At 37.4% G+C, this 21,390-nt stretch overlaps 1 protein-coding gene across 1 annotated transcript in view; it reads right to left on the minus strand.

Annotated features, from left to right (window-relative positions):
• LOC124170947 (suppressor of lurcher protein 1) overlaps positions 1–21,390 on the minus strand; it is a 1,281,814-nt gene that overhangs the window by 573,408 nt on the left and 687,016 nt on the right. Inside the window, exons 6-7 of the mRNA XM_046550025.1 lie at positions 11,059–11,215; positions 3,257–3,316 (exon numbers count right to left, since the gene is read on the minus strand). Coding sequence (XP_046405981.1) covers positions 3,257–3,316; positions 11,059–11,215 — 217 coding nt within the window. The remainder of the gene's footprint in view (positions 1–3,256; positions 3,317–11,058; positions 11,216–21,390) is intronic.

The following is a 21,390-nucleotide window of genomic DNA, read 5'->3' on the forward strand; positions in this document are numbered from 1 at the left end:
TTTGATTTGAAGAGCGATGGATATAGCGATCCACAAGGAAAGCCCGATGAGTACCGGACGTGTGTGGGAGACTACGACACTGATGGAATTCGTTCCGAAAGATTTTCAAAGAAATATTACTGCTTTGTCAAGGAATGGATTACGAATATATTTCAACAAAACGACTAACAAAAACAGGTCACCTTCTATTTAGGCCTATTGTTTGATGCCTTCAATCGTGACCACAGGTTTAAAACTACGAATTCACCTGTTCATGCTGTTCCTAATAAAATGACTCGCTGCAACGCTACCTTATAAATTCCCTGAGGACTTTCATCAATGACTCTCTTCTCTCGCCGTCTCCACTCAAAACAAAGCATATGTTTTGCATCCGTGTATTTCTTCATTTTCGTTCAAATATCTGCCATCGCTTTCTGCTTCTTTGTATGATGCTTTAGGGAGACGTAGTCAAGCTTCCTCAACCAGGATTAGTGGGGGAAGAACTTCAAAGGCCATTGATACGGAAAAAGAATACCACCCAGGGCATGTATAGCGCGAGATAAAAAGTATCGGGCTCGAACAAGATGTAGGGGATGTAAATTTTATTATATTTCATTTCGGTTTTCTAAGAGAAGCACAAGAACTTCCAAGGGCCGAACTACACGATTAAGAATCATGAAATAATGTCTACTTGTGAAGGTTGAAAAATCAAAAGGAAGTAATAGAGGCAGAAAATACCCAAGGAAATCACGATTCAAAGCAAACACTGAGTTTCTACAGCCTACTGCACATCTCGAAATAAAAAACTGGAACCTTTCAAGTTCCTCTTCGTTTGAAGAATGAACGCTGGCACATATTTGACACTAAATGTTGGCGCAAGTTTATAATGTTTTTAAACCTGAAGGATTTAAAAATAAAGGAACTTAAATAAGTCTCGTCAGTCTGTTGCCAACCAAATTCACAAATCGAATATCACGGTAAAATTTAATGTACCTATTCAGTTCGTGATAAGTGTAGGATAAGATATAAATTAAGAATGAAAAATTTCTAGCGCGCATTCCTTCTTTTGAGAATGAAATGAATATTGAATGAGCAGAGGTGCTATTTACATGGCACTCAAATGGAGCGATATGACGTTAAGACCTATCGCCAAGGTTTGGTTGTAGGAGAGTTAACTAACCCCAGCGCCGGATCTCTTTCCTCCATCACATTATTTCCTTTCTTTCACTGAAACCTTCACTCCATGTTCCTTCTAAAAATAAAGTTGAAGATTCATCTTGAAAGTTTCTGCAAGGCTTTGAAGGATAAAACATGAAATTTGATGCATCAACGCTAACCATTTTCAATTTATTTTATGAACATTCATGGTGAACGAAATGATAATCTCTGTTTACAGCGATTGATTTCTATATCCCCTCGAAATGTGTGCTGTGTTGAATCTCCTCTCGTTAAAAGAAGAGCATACTCGCCCACAGGGCATGTGTGGTGCGAGATAAAAAATATCGGGCCCGACCAAACATTTTGGGGGTTTCAGGAAAATTGTAAAATATTTATTATTTGTGAAAATTTTACCTGTACATATTTATTTAAAACGTTTCTGTAATGTGAAAAATAACTTTATTCTATGAGTTTAGTGAAGAAGGTATGGCAATGCAGGCTTTATGTTTTTACAATTTTGCCGTTACTAGCTGCATTTAAGTGGTCGAAGAATAGAATTTTTGTATTTCGTGGACAAGCACGAGCATCGTAGGATGATGGTCATCTATGCCTGAATTGAAGGGAAGGCTTTCTTCATCTGACTCAGCCGAGCAAATACATACTGCGCCCGCTTCAGTGAACAGCTATGAATGAATGAATCTCATGACACTAAAGGGTTGGCAGAGATTGTTCACCATTCGTCGGACAACGTAAATTCCGCCCCGCAGACTGCCCGGCGAGATTAACGGCAACCCCTTCCTGTTTTTCAAACACCTCCCCTCTGCGGAGGCGGAGTAGGCGACCCTCACCACCAACTGCCGAAAATCCTACCCCACTTACCCCCTTCTTCCACCCCCAAAAAGTACCCCTTCAGGCCCCTCCTATTCTCTCCAGCTACGGTAGGATGAATTGGGTGCCAATGAAAGCTGGTTCCTTCGCCGCTAAGGAGAGACTAATGAATTGAAAACATACTTCATCCTCGTTTCGGCACAAAAAAAAGTTTTAAATGCTCTCACCTTCTCCTATTTTTCTCTCTCTCATGGTTAAGAGTGTTAACTCCTTTTATAGTATAAAGGTACCATGTTTTACCCTACTTGAGGCGTTGGACCAAGTAATTCCCTTCCCTGATTGGAAATGCTGCGGAAAGTACTGCTGCGTGACACAGTCGCTTTAAGTGTCACGGCAAAAAGGAAAGGCGATTACTTTTTGTTCCCTTTAATGACCTCAAGTAAGTGACTGATTTTTCAATGAATTGATAGCAGTTTGAGCCTTGGCTCATGGAACGAAACTTTGTGCATTCAAACGGTTCCATGAGAACTCAACCCATGCCCGTGCTTTAAGTCACATTTTTGTCTTTCTGAAGCTGATGAAATGTAGTCATGCAATAGTGGAATTACATTAGAGGGATTTCAGAGAGAAAAACGTAACTGAAAGTAGAAAATGGGTGAGATATCATTCTGAAGTTTATAGTACGCGAGCCAACGACCACTTGTTTTCCTTATATTGCCACAAGATTGTGCCATTACACCATACACCACATATATTATTTTACCTCTAAGTGATATTAATATTTTTCACTCAAATGAAATCATACCTTTGGATGAAACCTATGGTCTCCATGGAGACCAAATTATTAAATAATATCTGGTACACTTGAACATACTTGTAACCGTCATCGTGAATTTAAAAGTATTTATGAAGCTACGTACCGTCAAACATTCGTCACACATCCACTGTAGTCTTACAACGCGGCGTTTCACGAAAATAACTCGAAATTCTTTCAGCCTGAGAAAATTCTAATAAGAGTAACATGGAGCTTAAAGCAGCTAGCCAGGTCATTTGTACCAGCTACAGAGGAGAGAGTTAAGTACCTCATAAATCGTATCTATTTAAGATCACCACAGTATCAAACACGAAGTTTTACCATGATTATTTTCACGAAATAATACCAACTTGAAGGACTGAGACATAAAATAGAATGACAAATACAACATTTCAAGAATATAGAGTAAATATGCTGATTCACTCTTAAAAATGTAAAATGTCATTATTATAATGGAGAAATATTATGAGCACTCACCTTAAATCACCTTTCTGCAATGTTACCTCTTCGAATACTATCCTTATTCTTTCCTTGAGCCTGAAAAAATAAATAAATATTATGAAGAAAAAATGCCGACTTGATAACATAGGAATAACTGCAGTACATAAAAATCAAAGAAATTCATCCACCGAATGGATATCATCGTATTGTCTCTTTACAATTCGGGGATATTTTTGCCTTCACCAAATATTGCCCACCCATGTGAATACAATTGATACGAGCCGGCCGCCTTGTGTTGCTCGCGAAGGAGAGTACCTAGAGAAGAGGAAACTTAGAACTTGCAATTCATGCTCATAATGACCTCTCGATGATAAACTATGCTGTAACGTAAGAAGTAACACGAGTTTGTCGGAATACACGGTTAAAAAGACAGCAAGGTTATTCGTGGGCCATTTTCCTGTGAACGGTGAAGTTGCGAGAAAAGGCAGTATTGGAAGACGCCAAATCGGTCTTCACCTTGCACACAGCGCGCACCAAGATATAAAAACATGAAAGAGTGAATAGGGAGCGCAAGATGCACGAATGTACTAAGTTTGTCCGCAATCCATGCAGCCTTATGAAAACACAGCGGAATAACAAAAGGACATATAGATACATAAAGATATCCTATAAACATATATATACATGGAGATAGTTTCTTAAATCTCTGATACAGAGAAATGTGTGTCTTAACGCATTTCCATTCAATTGACAAGGTATAATCAAGGCTTTTTACGGAAATCATCTTCATAGATGGGACGCACTTCCCCATTCACAGCTAAACGTTTCACTCAAATTCTCCAATCAATACCATTTTTCCGGATTATATCTGAAGGACCATGATAATATAAGAGTTATAAAGATGATTGGAATGTGATAAAAATAGTGAAAAAACGGGAAAATACACGAAACACATTGGAGTTGACAGTGTTTAATTAAACAACGCTTAAAAAGGGTTTGAAATGAATCTCAATTTCACCTTATTGACGCAGTAAATGTAACAGCAGGAAGAAAAGCCAATGTTAGAATCACATTGCTGCTAAGAACACAGATGCTTCAGTCGAAGTGACCACTTCCTCTTTCAGCAACTCCTCACGCCCCAGGTATCAATAGCGCGCAAATATCCTCTTTCATATAAGTAGGGCTTCAAAGACAGTCGGAAGATGTTTTTCATTCCTTGAGTATGAAAAGTTGTATACTTTGATGACTTCCTACGTTTTCTCATTATAACGCTTAACAGTTGATAAAGACCAAATGTTTACTGCAAGGATCCAAAAATCCGACGAAAATATTAAAATAACGAGGGAATGAGACTAACATCTTGACAGAGAAATTCTGTAAATTACTCATAATTATAAACGGGATAAATTTATACTTAATATTGGAAAATATTGTGTTCCCTAAGGAAGGAAAACTGACAACTGAACTCGCGTCTACAATATGATTATCCAACTCTGCTGAGTAGTAAACAAGAATAGGAGCATGATTAAAAATTATTCTATACCTTGGTTGGCACTGTACATACAGCTTACGGCAACCGATACTTATAGTTCACTTTCGAATATTTATTCCGGTTATTTTTCGATAATTGTTCAATATTGTCCGGTTATTGTTCGCACAGAACCCCATTAATGAAATGATTTGTTGGTGATTACGAAAACTGGTGGTTATAAAGCAGTGAAAAGTGCGAGAAGAGACAAAGCCACCCGGAACAGGAACAATAAATCGAAGAAACGGGTCGTATTTCGGTTTCTTCATTCAAAGGTGGGACAGCGGTTAAAATTCATTGCCAGCAAAGAGATGATTTATGTGCAGCACGGGACATGAACCCAGTAGAGTTGGGTGGGAGAAACTGCAGTAAGCAAAATACGCCAGAAACGACAAAGGAGCCCGACGGATGACGCAGTATTACCTGTACTGGTCAAGTAACGCGAATTTGGACGGGCACAAGATAGTATCTTTGAAAGCAGTATACTACTTCGGTGTTTATTCCTGTACTTTGTAGTCGTGTTATGCAGTCATTTTGTACCGTTCTACAATGTAGCTGTCCTCAGTGCTCATCGCTATAGTAAAGGATGAGTGCGATGGTCATAAATTTTGGCGTTGTTGGAAGTACTCGGGGTCATAAAATATGTCCGACACCTCGTCTATTTTTTTACTAAGCTATAAAAGTACGAAAGAGAGTAGACTACTCCTTCATGTGGCACCTAACTCACGTTTGTGGGCTTTCAGGCCGAAAAAATATTATTTCCCTCTTTTAAAAAGAAACCTGAAGCTGCACCCAACGCCGAAATCACAGGATGAGATGCAGTAGGAAGTTCTTTATACTCTCAACAAATAATCCATGTAATAAAGAGTACGCTTTTTTAAAGGTCAAAACCCTTTAATATATAGTAAGTAATTAATTGTACGTAAAGTGGAAAATTATAATCAACGGTGAAAAACATAAAAATGCAACCAAACTTAGTTATGCAAAGTTATAATTTAACGATATTGACTATTTTCTCCGTCAATGACGTTTTTCATTTTTTTCTGCTACTTCCACCATCACCGATAGAATGTTTTTCTTGTCAATACAAAGAATGGATATCTGCGCATTAGAGCTAAATCGATAAAAGTTCTGTCTTTTAAAGGTGATGCTGAGATGAAACCTATTACTTAAATAATAAAAAGGAGACGATTTCAAAGTATTACATCGTAATATTTTGCCCAAAATTGGTGAAATGCATGCATGAAAAATGAAGTCCCAATAAAAGAGTATTATGCTACGATTTGTCGAACTATAATCAATAAAAATAGCAACAGCGGAATGAATAAAACTCAAAATCTGCTGCGAGCATGAAGACATCTAGCCTACACTCATTTTGATACCGAAAAATGTTCACAGTTTCCAATAAATGTTTTCCATACACTCACTAAGCAGAATATGGGCTAATTTTTTGTTCAATAAATAATCCAACTTTCAATATGATCTGCCTATTATATACCTCTCACTGTGAGTTAATTATTATTAGCACTTTAAAAGTAGTTTAAAGATACGATATTTTCACCGAATGACCGACAATTTTGGATAGCAAAGGTAACATTACTTGAAGTCACTATTTTTCCTCAATGTGAATAGTAATTTAGGGATAAATTTCGCCAAATCAAATTATTTCGCATTCGCTGTTGAGCGTAATATTACACATCATATTGCACAAGGGATTGTAAAATTTACTTTATGATAATGCTGCAGAGCTAATTACCTGATCCTTAATTGATATCATTAGCGTAAATATTCCACAGTAGTGGCACCAAAAATATTTGCCAAATATCATAATCATAATTGATTCCGGGATATAGTTTCAAAACCCCAGGGAGCTGAAATATAAGGTATACCTCGTTTGTTGAATTATCCGATGTGCCTACTCAGTTGAAGCCTAAATTCCCTTTTTTTGGAAACAAAAATACTTCAATAATACCGCTTTCACTGTTGTTTTCTCCCGATTATAGAGCTCATAATTACAGACATCGATTTTAGACAATTTTCTGGATGAAAATCAAAAACAAAAAGTTTTGAAGCGCAAAATAAAGTTTCTGTTCCATCCATATTTAACTACAGCACCTGAAAATTTAGAGAATACTCTAAGTACAGAATCTTGGTAATTCACTCTCTTCAGTCCTTGCTTCACTTTATTAAGAACGCCATACAATCGGAATTTTATTGTAAAAATGTAAAATATATCTGATTACCAAATTTAAAATGACATTTATAAGTAAAAATAAAATTTTCAGGCATCAATGTGGTACCACTTTACATACGATATTAGGAAAAACTATAATTTTCGAGGCGTTACGAAGTGCGTATCCATATCAATATGAATGCGTTTTAGGCAAAGAGGGAAAGAGCTGAAGAAAAATTCGTAGGTAATATAATTTAAGAAGATAAAAAGGAGGAGAGGAACAGTTAATCCAAAATGGACAAAGAGACAGACGTTCGAAAAATTGTGAACCAATATGACCTAGATCTAAGCTAAATCATCGCATCCGGCGGGAATTAGACTCGTGAGCATAATGAAATCGTGGATTTTAAAGTCGGCCTAAAAAAATATAGTGTAGGGCACACGGAATTTCTTTGAATGGTCATGCGCCATTAGAACAGAGTAAGCTAAATGCTGCTAGGCAGGAACCCATTGAGGAACGCCACCTATCCCTATGGGATTCTTAAAAGATAAACTCTCACATGGGGTATGGAATAGTAAAGGCAGGGGAGAAAAAAGGTTTCAAGCCAATTCTAAGGCCTATTAATAAACATAGATAGTGTATTTCTACTGAAATATGGAGAGAACGTATGCTGTTTCAACAGAAATGGAAGATAATTTTCATAATCATTAGTCTACAATCTTGAGACTGGGTTGAGGTAGCTCTCCATTCCTCTCTCCTTTTCAGTATCCTTACCATAAAAACGTTTTTCTTCTCCTTTAAGGTCCTTCAAAACCTGTCCAATATAACAAATTCGGTGCCATCCCTACTTCTCTCCGACCTGTCATTCTACAACTGTTTTTATCAGGCCATCTTGTCTCATAATGATACCATCTAAGATTGTTTTCATCAGACATCATGCTTCATAATGTGACCACCTAAGTGGTCCCGTATTACCCTAATATTATTATATAAATCAAAATACTTAACAGATATTTAAGTAGTTAAGAATAGAAAGAAATTTTAACGATAGGCAATTTTCTTTGTTCCTCGGTTGGACCTTGCTTTAGAGGCAAGAGGAAAATGGAGGACTCGTTGGCGCCGATCATCCAGTGACTAGGAGACACTGGCGCCATCCGCAAGTCCCTCGAAGGAGGAAAAAAACGATAGGCCATCCAAAAGGCCGAGCGATACGAAGATATATTGAGCAACTGCCTCCAGCAACCCCACAACACCGCAAACCTTGGCACCCCTGATCCTTTACGAGCGGTAGGTGAGTTAGGTCCAATCTTGAGGCTACTTTTGTATCCTTCCGAGATATTTATTGACTTCGGTCTCCAAATCTTGTGAGAACATCAGTACGTATTGACTCCATTTTTTTGTGTAGGCTAACCGATCAGAGACCGGGAGATGAATGGGTGATATATCCTTTAAGGCATTAAGGAAATGGAAGACGTACTGGTACACAAGTGCCGCAGGATACAACTGCACGCGGAGACTCTAGGAAGCAGGACAGGATTTTGATAGCATCTGAACTCTGGAAGAAATTTTCTCCTGATTGGGAAACACCCAGAAACCACACTCAAGGATTTGTCGGGCTTGTCTCGACACGATTGGCTGCGATGTCTTTCCGATTTTTGGCACTTATTTGATAAAGGCCGTAGTTTTTTCCACCTGTCGTTGACCCTATTTCGAGAATTTATGGATGAAGTAAGTCCTAAATTCTCAACATATTCGACAATTCGCACCAAAATTATGATATTTCGCCGGATCTGAATCATAATGTATCAATTCAGATGGTGAGATGAATTAAGCATGACATACAGAGGAAAATTTAATGTTTCATTAGAGCGATTACTTTCATCACTATCATAAGTCAACAATCTTAAGATTGGTGTCACGCACATCTCCATTACGCTCACCTATTGGCTAGTCTTCCCAAGAAATGTTTTCCTTCAATTTTAGGTTTTCACCCCTCGTGGGTGTCATGGCGTCTGCCAGACGCCGGGCCATTTTATTTTCTTTGATCACATGGTATTTTCATAGTTAAGAAACTCATATTCCTTGTATTTTATTATTTTATGATTCTAAAATAATCACCGATATGAATTTATATTTTGTCACAACTATGGAATAAATTTTGATGTTTTTCAGTTTTTGGAGTCTGGTAGACGCCACTCGACAAATTGAACTAAAACACGTTACATGCAAATACCTTCGTGATATTAATCGCGAAATTTTTAAATACGTTTATAATTTAAACTAGAACCCATGAAATTTTGAACACCTAAAAGCGTGAAATTTTAAATATGCATCTGATTGCTAAATTTTTCTAGAGCTAAAAAAATGCTTATCAGTTTGACACCTGAATAAAACTATTATTGGGAAGAATTTATTGTGGTTGTCACATAATTTGAGTGACTTTTGGCCTATTAAATACCGTTTTCCCATCATAACACGTAAACATAAGACGTAATATTTCTGATGCTGAATCGATTAATAACTATCCAATCTGATACTGTTTTTCAAGTTCAAAAGAACGCGCTTTCAATATAAATAGTGTCTCCTAAATCCATTATTCTTCCTGCAGTCAAAATTTTTTTGTTAGGTAAATAGCAATAACCGTACTGTGAAACTGTGAAACATATGTTTGCATTTGCTGCCCAAATTAAATATGCTGAAATAATTTCGATGAAAGAAAACTGTAAGAAACGTCAAAATAAGTATATTCAGTATTTTATCGGCACAAATCTCCTTCACTATTATGTATAAATTTGTCTCGTTCATTAAATTAAGTAATCAATGAATGTTTTATTGTAGATAAAACTGTTACTTCTACTTTCATGAACTTTGTTTAACCATTCCAAAATTGGTGTCTGTGAGACGGCGCGCGACAAATGGCGTTCCAAAATGTGACGCGTCTGACAAAGGCTTAAGCGCAACGTCTTTATTAACGTCCTCGAAATTCTTTAGGCGCATGAAAATTCAAAGATAGACAAAAAATCTAGTATCTTGCGTTTCAAGGAATTCGCCCTGCGATGATTGCAAATTGGTCAAAAAATTATTATGTTAGTCCCATAAGAAAAGCATTGGGCACTTTAAAAAAATCATAAAAAATACTAAATATTAAAACATCGCAATGAAAACCACACCAAAAAAAATAGTTTATGTCCATGGAATTTCATGTTCCTGACGCATTTACAAATGCCGGAAAAAAAACGTAAAAAGTTTCCCTCAGTCCTATAAAACTCATTCCGGGCTGTTTCTTGTTCTTCTTCTTTTCCACCATTCCAACGATTGTCTTCTTGCACCTGTTCTACAATAATAACTCATAATGTTGCCAACTAAGTTGTCCCATCTTCATCTCAAGGTATTTAGAAGACTTCTCTTTCTTCTACTCTTCTAATCACTTCCTCATTACTTACTCAATCACCCATTTAATCTTCTTCATTCTTCAGTAGTACCACTCTTGAATGCTTCCAGTCTTACATTCGTTATAACGAAGTCCCTGATAGTCAACAGGTTTTCAATTCAATCGAGAAACTGAGGGAACTTTTCGTAACTCTGACCAATTTCCTCGAAACAGCAGCAAATAATCCTCACTTAAAACGGCATCGTAAAGTTATCGAGGATGTCCAACGATTTATTTCACCATAATTAATTTAAGAAGGGTACAATGAAAAGCTTCAGAATTTTTTGCGAATAAAAACGAGTAAGTTAGGTAAAATAACAGCTTTCAGGTATGCTCGACGACAAAATGATTCCGAATGGATTTTTGAAACCTGAAGGGAATATATTACTCTAAGAACAAGTTTCATGAATATTCCCTCTAAATCTTCAATCATAATGCATATAAAATATTTCGCTAAAAGTTCCATGCATTTTAAATTGAATCTTCCAAGAGTTTAATGAACACTTCAAATTTCAACTGGGAAATACATTTAAATGAAAGTTGGATAATTCACTTGAAATATATCGAGGAGATTTAATTTCACTTGACTCTACAAATGCATTCCCATAAGAGCCAACATAATAAATGATTTTATAAGTAGACAAGCATGCGATTAGATTTTTACACAGCATTGGATGCAAACAAGACAAATAAGAAGACCACATACCTTGCTCGAAACCTATAGGCACACTTAACATTCCTAGGGTAGCCGGATGGATAACGTGGAGAATAAAAGCGGCCTTTGGAAAGCGAAAAATTACTGCTTACAAACTGGTAATCACACATGGTCCCAGGTACTTTTTGACCATCCGCCTGGAACATTCCTGAAAAAATAAAAAAGGGGTACATTGCATACCTTCTTGTACGTATCGCATATTTCTGGAACAAAAAGGTAAAATGATTAGTGAATACAGGCTGAACACACAACATTCTAATGATTTGAAATAGATAATTAACCGGGTAAGTATTGGTATACCAAAATATAATTGAGGGATGAATAAAAATACGGAATATAAAAACATTTTACAATTGACGTATACCATTTTAACTGCTTGTGCTTTAATTTTCTCCACCACGAAGTCAGAGTACACAGCTACGTTTGTAATTAGACTTGCCTATAATATTGTCCAGAAACTGATGGAATCTCGATAAATTCTAAGAGTAGGTTATTTAGCAAAGCGTAATATACAGCCTTTCAGAGTTATTTTTACTTGGGATCGAACAAACTGAAGTGGCAGTAACTCATTTTATCCATTGGACAATCACATTCCATAAAATTAAACAATTCTCGTGAAAAATAAAAAAACTGACGAAATTCAATATTTTTAAATGATAAATTGTAAAATAAATAGGTATGAACCAAATTAGCCATTTGCGTGGTTCTTACTCGTACCTAACTTGCTTTCTACGTTGTAATTTCGACGGGTTTGGTAATGCCCTCGTAAACATCTGCAGAATTAATGAAAATTCAGAATTTAATTATTTCTTTAATGAGAATAAAAGACTAACACAAGCAATGGTTTTCAAAATAGCATCAGAAGTGCATCGTTCGAAAGTTAACGCCCCTTTCTCGAGCATGGATTTGAGATCGGGCACACAAGGAGTAAAGGCAATTCTTAATCCACCACGCCAACTCCGTCCCTGTCTGGAGAAGAGGGGGAGCCGTCACACAGGAAACAAACAACAGGATGCCGGCGGAGTTTTCGGATATGCTGCCGGGAAGGGTAGTTAAGGAGACGGGGTTTGATGGATGCTATCGGTGCGGGGGTCTGAGGTGCGAGGAAGGTAAGAGAAGTCAAGTCTAAAGGCGGTGGGAGGTCACTCTGTTTGCCAGATATACGGTCGAAATGTTCTCCTCCGGGCGAGAGGTGTCTGATCGATATATCGACGACCAACACCCACGCCAGAAAAGTAGTCAGAGACGAGAAGCTTATGGGTTGGGATAGATGGGTCGAAGGGGTGCTTAGAAGCGGTCTTGTGTTGTATGTCGTCTTTTCCATGGCTTAACGCCGCGAATCCTTGCTGTCGGAATCCCCAAAAAGGATTGTTTTTGGGCTTTGGAAGTAGGGGAGGTCTTAGACTCGGGTACGGGGAATAGCTCTCGCAAAAGAACCTGGGGCAGTTCTGCGCAAAAGAGAGAGTAGTTAGCGGTGGATAGTGTAAATGAAAATGACGGAAGGTAGGAAAGTGAAGAGAAGAGAAAGAGGATTGCTGGTGACAAAACTACAGTAGAACACTATCTGTCTGAATCAATAGATACCGTATCAGGGATGCCGACTTCCAAAAGATATTGGGGGGCCCAAACCGAGGATCTTGTCCCAGTAAATTTTATAAGTAGTGAGTTTTTAAGTTTTTTAAGCAATTTAGAAGAGTAATATGATCAAAATTAGAACCCTGATAACTCGAATCTCGATATCTGGACACTCCAGGGAAAATCGACAAGCCTGATATATTTTTTCCTCACACCCATAACGAGTTTTTGAGGGGGCTCGGGCCCCCTCAAGCCCCATGGAGTCGGCGCCACTGGACCGTATCACATTCTCATGGTAAAAAACTCTAAACGATAAACCAAACTCACAAAAAGAACAATGCAACGGCACTTAAAAGAGTGTCACAATGATAGGCCAATGATACAATGACTGACCCAATCAGAACAAACATGGAATGAGTGGGAAGGGGGAAGAAAGACAGTTGCCAAAAACACTAGGAGTCAGTGATTCATCATGCCGACCCAGCGCTTCGGGGTAGAAAGATTAGGGATAAGGGGGAGTAGGAGTAGTGCACAAAGGCAGGACCTTATTTTGAGAATCTTATTAATTTTTGGCTTTGAAAAGTTTTCCTGTAAGCGATTCGGATAAACGGAGATTCGAGGGGTTGGGGTTCAGATATTTGGAGTTCAGATAATTGGAGTCCTAGTGTACCTAAGAAAAAATTAAAATTCCGTAAAGGCTGTGGTGAGCGAAATGCAAATGGACCTAAGGAAACACCGAACCGCATAAGACTGAGGCATGAAGCGTACACATGCTATCATCCATTGCCAAGACCTACACTTAAAACTAGGGAAGAATTATAGGCCATGTACCGTTACTGAGCGATAAGATTGACCTCAATGATGAGTTACTTCTTACAATTTCATTCATCAACGGTTTATCTCCATAAGTAACAACAAATATAACATAAAATATATACCAAAGTAATAATAGCGCCTCCTCAGCATTACTGGGGTTGAAAACTGGCATGGGAGTGGTATTGGCCCGGCATTTACCCATGGGACGGCGGGAATACCGTAAAACCACCGTCAGGCCACCACGGTACAATAAACTATACATAATTTCAACATTCCAAACGTATAGTATTTATGCACAATAACAGTGTATAAATAAATAAGAGAATAAATGCATGAATAAATAAATATTAGATCACCCCTTATTTGTAGCGGGATTTTTTGCAGAAGCTATGAAGGATTTGCCGATATTGCTGCAAACAAAACAACCTTCATATCCGGTTCCCGAGCATTTTGAGAGTTCCGTGACCCATGCCTAGTATTTCCAACTGCGCTGCGACACGATCTCTTGCGAGAGCTATATGCGCCAGAGGACCGGAATCCAGTGGAAAAGGCGGGATTGGAGACAAGAGCGCTTGTATGGAGGCTGAGACGTGTCGGTTGAGTGGCCGGGAACCGATCGCCACGGCAGAGGCAGCCGCTTTCGCCGCCAGCATGCCCGCGTCCCACAGGGTGGCGTGTTCAGTCCGGGTGATTGATCCAGACTCGGTGGGAAGGCCCAGGGCGCCTTTTTTGTGTCTGTGCCCCCAACTCCCTACCCCCTCCCTACTCCCTACGCCCTCTTGAAACTATCTTCCGAAGCTATCAATGGCACAGGACTTGCAGTCACGCAGCCACGGAGAACGAGGGATCTGCGTAGCCTTCGCCAATTGAGGCTTGATGCCAGGTGTAACTCTTTTGGAGTATGCTTGGTTTCACTTGGTCGATCAAACACTATCCCATTCTTAAAGCTTACTAACAGTGTTAACCGTTAGAGGACGTGCAATTTTTCTCCTCACATATAAACACAAATAACATACGGATGTTCAGTTGTCCGTCTTATTGGGGTATTATTGCTGAAGCTCCCATCAACTTTCTAATGACCAACACTGGATTATTCGATTTATTCAAATAATTTCTCTTTGAATGATTCTAAAACAATGGATTGATTTTTTCCCTATAAATATAAATTATATAAATAAGCCTACAACAAATATACCAAGGGCGTAGATAATTTTTTAAAGTATCCATAATTTTTTTCATGCCCTCACATCCATTGTGTGGCTATCGAAAAAAGACGCAAAAAAATGACTTAAAAAGCTAAATACATGGCGTTGCGACAAAACTGTATTTGGCAGTTTCGAAATTTAAAGATGGCAATCAATTCAACACTGCTCCTCACGGGAAATTTTATAAAAGAGTAAGCAAAGAGTAATAGCTACTATTACATGTTTCAAAGACTAAAACCACACTTGCGCCATCAGCCTGGGCAATAATAATCAGGACCTCAATTTTAGTGAGGAGAATAGATATTTTGGCCAATGGACGAATGACATGAAAAGAACTTACAACAAATATGATGCATTGGAAAAGTATAAGCTTTTGAAATGAACCTTTAATGGGACGAAGGATGGAATGAGTGATGGAAGTCATCGAATGAAGTAAGTAGATCGTTATAAAGTACCTCCAAATATTAGATTAGAATTTCTTATTGTGTAATGTAAGGAAGGAATGAGTTCCATAAAAACCGAATAATCAATAAATATTATTTTTTCAGTTTTCATTGAAATGTTTCATCAGCTTAGGACGGTAAGGAAACAAAATATAAAGTGTTCCTTTATTCTACCCAACGCTGCATGAGGTCTTGAACTCTGTGCCCGAGAATCTCCCTTGCTGTTCAATCTCTTCATTCTAGGAAGATTCCCCACATCTTTTCTCTAATGAGTATACCACACGCCCCAACAGCCGTAGCCTATCCGTGTCCTGCCGCCGTCACCACAGCTTAATTTGTCATCCGAACCCACATTTTTCCTCTCCTCCCGCACTTGACGACCGCTCCAACAACCTAAGCTACCCCAGTATTGTGTGACCTTCTCAGCGTGAAAAGATTAGGCGCCACGGGAGTCCAAACACAAGGACAACCTGCCCCCCGCGGAGAGATAAACGGATGGACACGACGATTCTCTATAGTGCCTTACTCCATCTCGTTTCCAACGCTTCATCCCTTTATTTTTGACACTTATTGCTTCCCAAAACTAAAACTTCTAGATTCTCCAGCCATATGGGTCCCTGACCTTTATATTCTAATATATGATATGTAATCGTCCTAGTATCTTTTACTTTCACCGTGGAACGCCCATTTCCTTCATCCACGAACATGTAAAAATCCTGAATATTTCTTACTGGGAATGAAAGCATAATTATTAAATAATTGGAATTACCTAATGATGTTCTCGCTAAATATTTTTTAAGCATTATCAGTAGTTATAGTAAAAGCATAGTACTTACACTTAGCGGAGAGAAGTAAAATATAGTTTGCATAGCTATGGATTTTACGATGGTTTCGTGAATTCTTAATAAGCTATTGAGTACTTCAAAAAGCACGCTATTCTTTGTAGTTTAAAAGATATTTTTATCGAAAGAAAGAACTAAATAAAAAATGGATACAACAATTAATAGAATAAAATAAAACGTAATTTTTGATCCTGGTGATCTTATAACATGGCTATGCGTTTTTGTCAGCCGTGTCTACACTGTAATAAAACATACGAGATATCCATGACACCAATGTGTGCTAAAAAATTACGAAGAATGAAGAGAGAGGGTACGGTAGTCCTAGGATATTAGTAATTGTTTTATATTATCACTTGAAATATATAGCACAACACTGAAAGGTTGTACAACACCCGCAAGTAAGCAATAAATGTATGCATTTTCAAAGGAAAACTATGTAAAAATAGCCATGTTAGTATGAAAATATTTTTTTTATATAATGAAGATATTCATTTCAATAGAGATACATAAATCCGCCAACAATGATCAGTACAAAACATTCTTACTAAATTACTACTCGCATTATATTTTACCTCATGCAGAAAAAAAAATTTGAATATAGATATGTGTGGAAAGAACAAATATCTGAGAGAAATCGGTAAAGAAAATCGACAAGATGGCTAAATAAGAGGAAAAAGTCGACTTTCAGATACAAATCCGTGGCCACTAAAGAGAATTTGGAACCCTGCTCAATCTTAGTCGGCTGACCCCAGCTTAGGATAAAAGGATTGAGTTATTTTAACATCCAAATCTCCATTTATTTTCATCTTCAGAGTGTTCAAATTAAACTGAAGCGTGTTTGTTGATAAAAATATAAACTTTTCGGGTGAGACGGATTTATTTTAATAGGATTTAAGTGATTTGACTTCGTCAACAGAAATCTTCGATGAGATACGGTTTCACAGTGATACACGGAAAAAAATAATCAAATTCCCAACCGTTCATTAATTGGCATCAGCTGAGTGAAGTGAGTAGCATAATCCACGGCAGTTTTTGGAAGCTAAACGGATTAAATGCGAGCCGAAAAATAAACAACACTTTTACATGCGAAGGCATATGTGTGTAGGTGCCTGTAAGCTCGACCCGTCCGTTTGACAAACAGCCATTTTTTCTGGTCCAGACTAACAAGCAATCCTTGGGAGCCCCTACATTGAGTTGTTACGCGGTAACCTTTTGTGGCGGCTCGCATAGCAACTCAGCCGAGCAGATCCGTGTGGATTACGAGCCGGAGGAAAATGTTCTCAAAAGTCGTCGGCTGTCTCAATATTTTGTTGACCTTAACGTTCTTTTCCTTTTCCAGTGGATATTTCCACTTAAGCACCCGAAACGACTGGGCCCTCGAAATCAACCGGACAAAGACTTTGCTCTTGAATAAACGAGCTAAGGTATAAAAAAGCAGACTCCGTAGCAGTTTCAACGTCACTGTAGGTGCAAATTTTGGAGTGTTGCTTTTAATGCGGCCACTGCTTGAGGAGGTAATTTATTTCTACACTGCTACCGTTTCAAATCTCTCGTAATAGCAATATTTCATGTGGAATAGAGTTCGTACCGGTGAATTAATGCAGGGTGTCATTATTTCAGCAAAGAAAGCGAAGAGAGAAAATAAAAACGTGAAGCGGAAAGAAATACCACCATCTCAAAGAAAAATTTGAAGAGGTTTCATACCTGCATAGTGCTATGGATGAATGAATTCAACGCCCACTAGATAAAGGTCTCATTATAATTACATTAAAATCTGCATCCCTCGCACTGATGTAAAGAAATTTTCTTAATGACCTGGTTTTTGAAAGAAGAAACATAAAGAAAACCGCGTTAAATTTTGCTGCTTATTTTTTCTCTCACCTGGGTCTACGGCTCAGACTTTAAAATCGGACTTCGGTTGACCTTTTAAAGTGATACGTCATGTGTGACGACACTTCTAGTGAGTATAGGTTGAGGGAGAGGAATGAATTTCTACATAAATAGTATCATAAACACTTTATTAATGAATGAAAACCTACTGAAATTTTAATGTGATTAAGTTAATTTCTATAAGTTTGGCTATCATTGTTAACGCTTTAGGGTGCTAGAAGTATAAAAATTTATTCTGGAGAAAGAAATTATTTTCATGATTTGGTCTCTGTAAAACCGTGTTACAAATAGAATGGACAGAAAAATGAGTGGTGCTACAATAGGAATATAGGTAAATTTAGGATAGATAATAATCGGTAATATTCACAGGGTCCAACAATAGCAAGATTAATCGCCACCGATTAAGTCCACGATAGACGTAAAAAAGATCGAGGCTAATCGTCTTATCAGCCAGGTAAGGAGGAATTAATAAAGTTACAGTGCAGGAGGAATTAAAAGGAGGTTTGGGGCCATAAAAGGAGTTTTGTACCAATGAAACTTCATACAACATTTTACTTGAGCTTAATTCTTTGATGAAGCAAGTATGAACACATTCTTCCAAAAAACTTTTATTTTTATTCTTGTTTTCATACAAATTGTAAAATACAAATGAGATTATCTGTGATGCGTAATAAGCTTCAATGTTACTAATCGCGTCTGTAGTAGAATATTAAAGCATTTCATCCTAAGATATAAAGTTTAGTTCCTCACAAGGAAAAACTATTTCTGCGGAGTAGCTATTCACCAAATTTGATGTAGCTAAATATTGGTTTTCACAACATTTGACGGCCCTGCGTTGCAGATAGTTTTTGATATAAGTTGCTCTTCCCTTCAAAAAATCAATACGTCTCCTAATCAATCATTTCCGACTGTTTACTTGAAAATACATTCAGAGCCCTTCAAGGACGTCCCATTTTTTTGAGAAGCTGTTAACAACACATTTTATCACAAATCCAATTAAGCGGCTACTCATGGAAAAGCATTATTGACGACATATTGACTAATTTTTTAGCAATCGAATACAAAGTATTGGAGAGTGGAAGCCGAGAAATAAAATCTATGGCATAGCGTTGGTGACACATGGGGTAAATAATTGAAATAAACATAGCTTCTTGATGTGTTTCCTGTGAGCGAATGAATATGAGGAGATCAAGTCATATCCCATGGAAAGCATGCAATACTGGATAAATTAATCTAGGGTGGCCTTAGGATAGAAGGATGGAGAACATTCAACTAACGCTGTAATTCTATCTTGATCACATTAAATGGAGACAAAACATTTTCCACCACACACATTTATATGATTAAATGAGACGAATAGTGTGTGAGGGGCTGAATATACTACTTAACTCTCAAAAACAACCCCATTTAAATCTGGCTCTCAAAGAAAACCCATATTTTACGATAACAATGCACCAGTAAAAAATCACCAACTCACTTACAAGTGCATGCAGTGCCGAAAAGTCACGCAATTTTCCTCAACCCTATTTGAAACTAAAGCTCCCCTACTTTATTTCGTGTGCTCTAACTAGCGATGCCACCAATTTCTCTCCGTTCCATGTGCAAATATTTGTATTTGAGTACATAGTGGTATCAATTGCCGGACATTTAATGTAGGATATTGCGAAAGGCAGCATTTTTTCGACGCTAACAGCGATATTTGAACACTCAAATGCTCGCTAAAGGCATAATTCATGGAGCAACGGTAGTGAACATAGGATATAGTAATAAGAATGGAAAATAAATGAATTGCAGATCAATGAGAAATGAATGCTATTAAACTATCTGCTAAAAAAATCTTTGCTATTAGCTACAACAAAATTGTAATACTCCTTATGTTCAATGTTCTTTGAGTAGGGAGACGTTCATAGGGCGATACGATTCTAAAGTTTATAATAAAGTTGAGGAAAAAGCCAAACATGGATTTATTCTTCACATTCATTGATGAGATTACGAATCAAGGCAAAAAGAAGAGAAACACATTTTGGTTTTTGGTTATAAACTGTTACCACCTGGCAAACAGCCAACTTGTAACTTGTACAATAATAATAATAATAATAATAATAATCAATAACCAAACTTCACTCTCATCACCCTACCCTATTACCTCGAAGCCAGATTATTTATGTGACGTTTTGCTGGGTTACCCGTTCTCCCACACTTGTAGTCCTGCATTGGGTAAGTGACGTGACGTGAATCAGCGTTGCTCTATTCTCTAGCGAAATTTTAGTACAAATAAATGATTAATGCAGTAAAGTTGCAGAATAATCGTCTGGTGGATTCGCGGTTGAAAATTTTCAGCTGTCACCATGTCACTACCAAAAATCCTCACCCTAGGCACTTATGGAGGTACAACCATCCCCACGTTTAGTAATCGTTTTATAAGACATTGCGCATACTGTATCATGAGTTGAGTGGTACGTAATGCGAAATGAAATACAATGCTACTCCATCTAAAATTAGTCGCTGTTATTGGTTTAATTATAATATTACATTAGGTTTTTAGGATCCAAGCCAACTTTGTTGAATGGCTGAGTGACGGGTTCGGAAGACTTATTTTATTTATTCCTGTCGCGTTGTTCAGTTTTATATCATTAAAACGTGATGATTGTAATTGTAATGGCAAATAAATAGATTAAATTTTTTAAAGATTCGATTAATGTTGGGTTCGTATAGTTAATGGGCGATAATGGGCTAGTAGGGACAATAGTACATATTTGATTTTAAAAGTTGTGTTTTCTCAGTAAATAAATGCGAATTTCTTTAGCCAAGCAATTGCGGTAATAAGAGGTCATTATATTCAGTAACTATGATACTATTACTATTTACCAGTATTATTAAAATTGTTGTGATAAAAAACATTCTTATGGTAAATTGTTTTTCTTGGCAGCACTCGAAAATTAGCAAGTATCTTACCTTACAAATATATAGTCCAATAGACAAAGACCGATTTCCTTAGAGTAGAATAAACCCGTGCGCATTCACCATAAGTTAGAAATAAGATTGAATTTATATTAATTATACTATCACCTTACCTCTTATTAAGTTGACTAGCATATTACGCGATGGAACAGATATATAAAATATTCCTTCATTTTGGTGGAAGTACTTCTGCGAATGTCTTTTTACGGGAGTCATGTCATTGTAACGTTTGAATTTATGTAGTATACAAGAGATTTCATGGAATTTCAGTGACAGAATAACAAGGCTTTTTACCGTCACGGTCAGTTTTCCAGATGAAGACTTTACGCTACTCTATATGCAAGGCCCTGCCACTCCCGTCAAAATTTTCTGAATCACAAAATTTCAATTTAACCCGGCAGTGGTCGCGTGGGGTGTCTTAGACACCCCAGCCTTATATAAGCGCTATTTTTTCTTGCAATTGTGACTGCAATGACCTGTAACCTCCTCTAGCTGATTTTTTAAGCTTTCTGAGGATACATGTAAAAGATTATTATAAAATCAATGTAAGTTTTTAAGAAAAATTACTTTTGTCAAAGCTCTGCAGAGTGG

This window comes from Ischnura elegans, chromosome X (assembly GCF_921293095.1).
Source record: "Ischnura elegans chromosome X, ioIscEleg1.1, whole genome shotgun sequence".
Classification (NCBI taxonomy): Eukaryota; Metazoa; Arthropoda; class Insecta; order Odonata; family Coenagrionidae; genus Ischnura; species Ischnura elegans.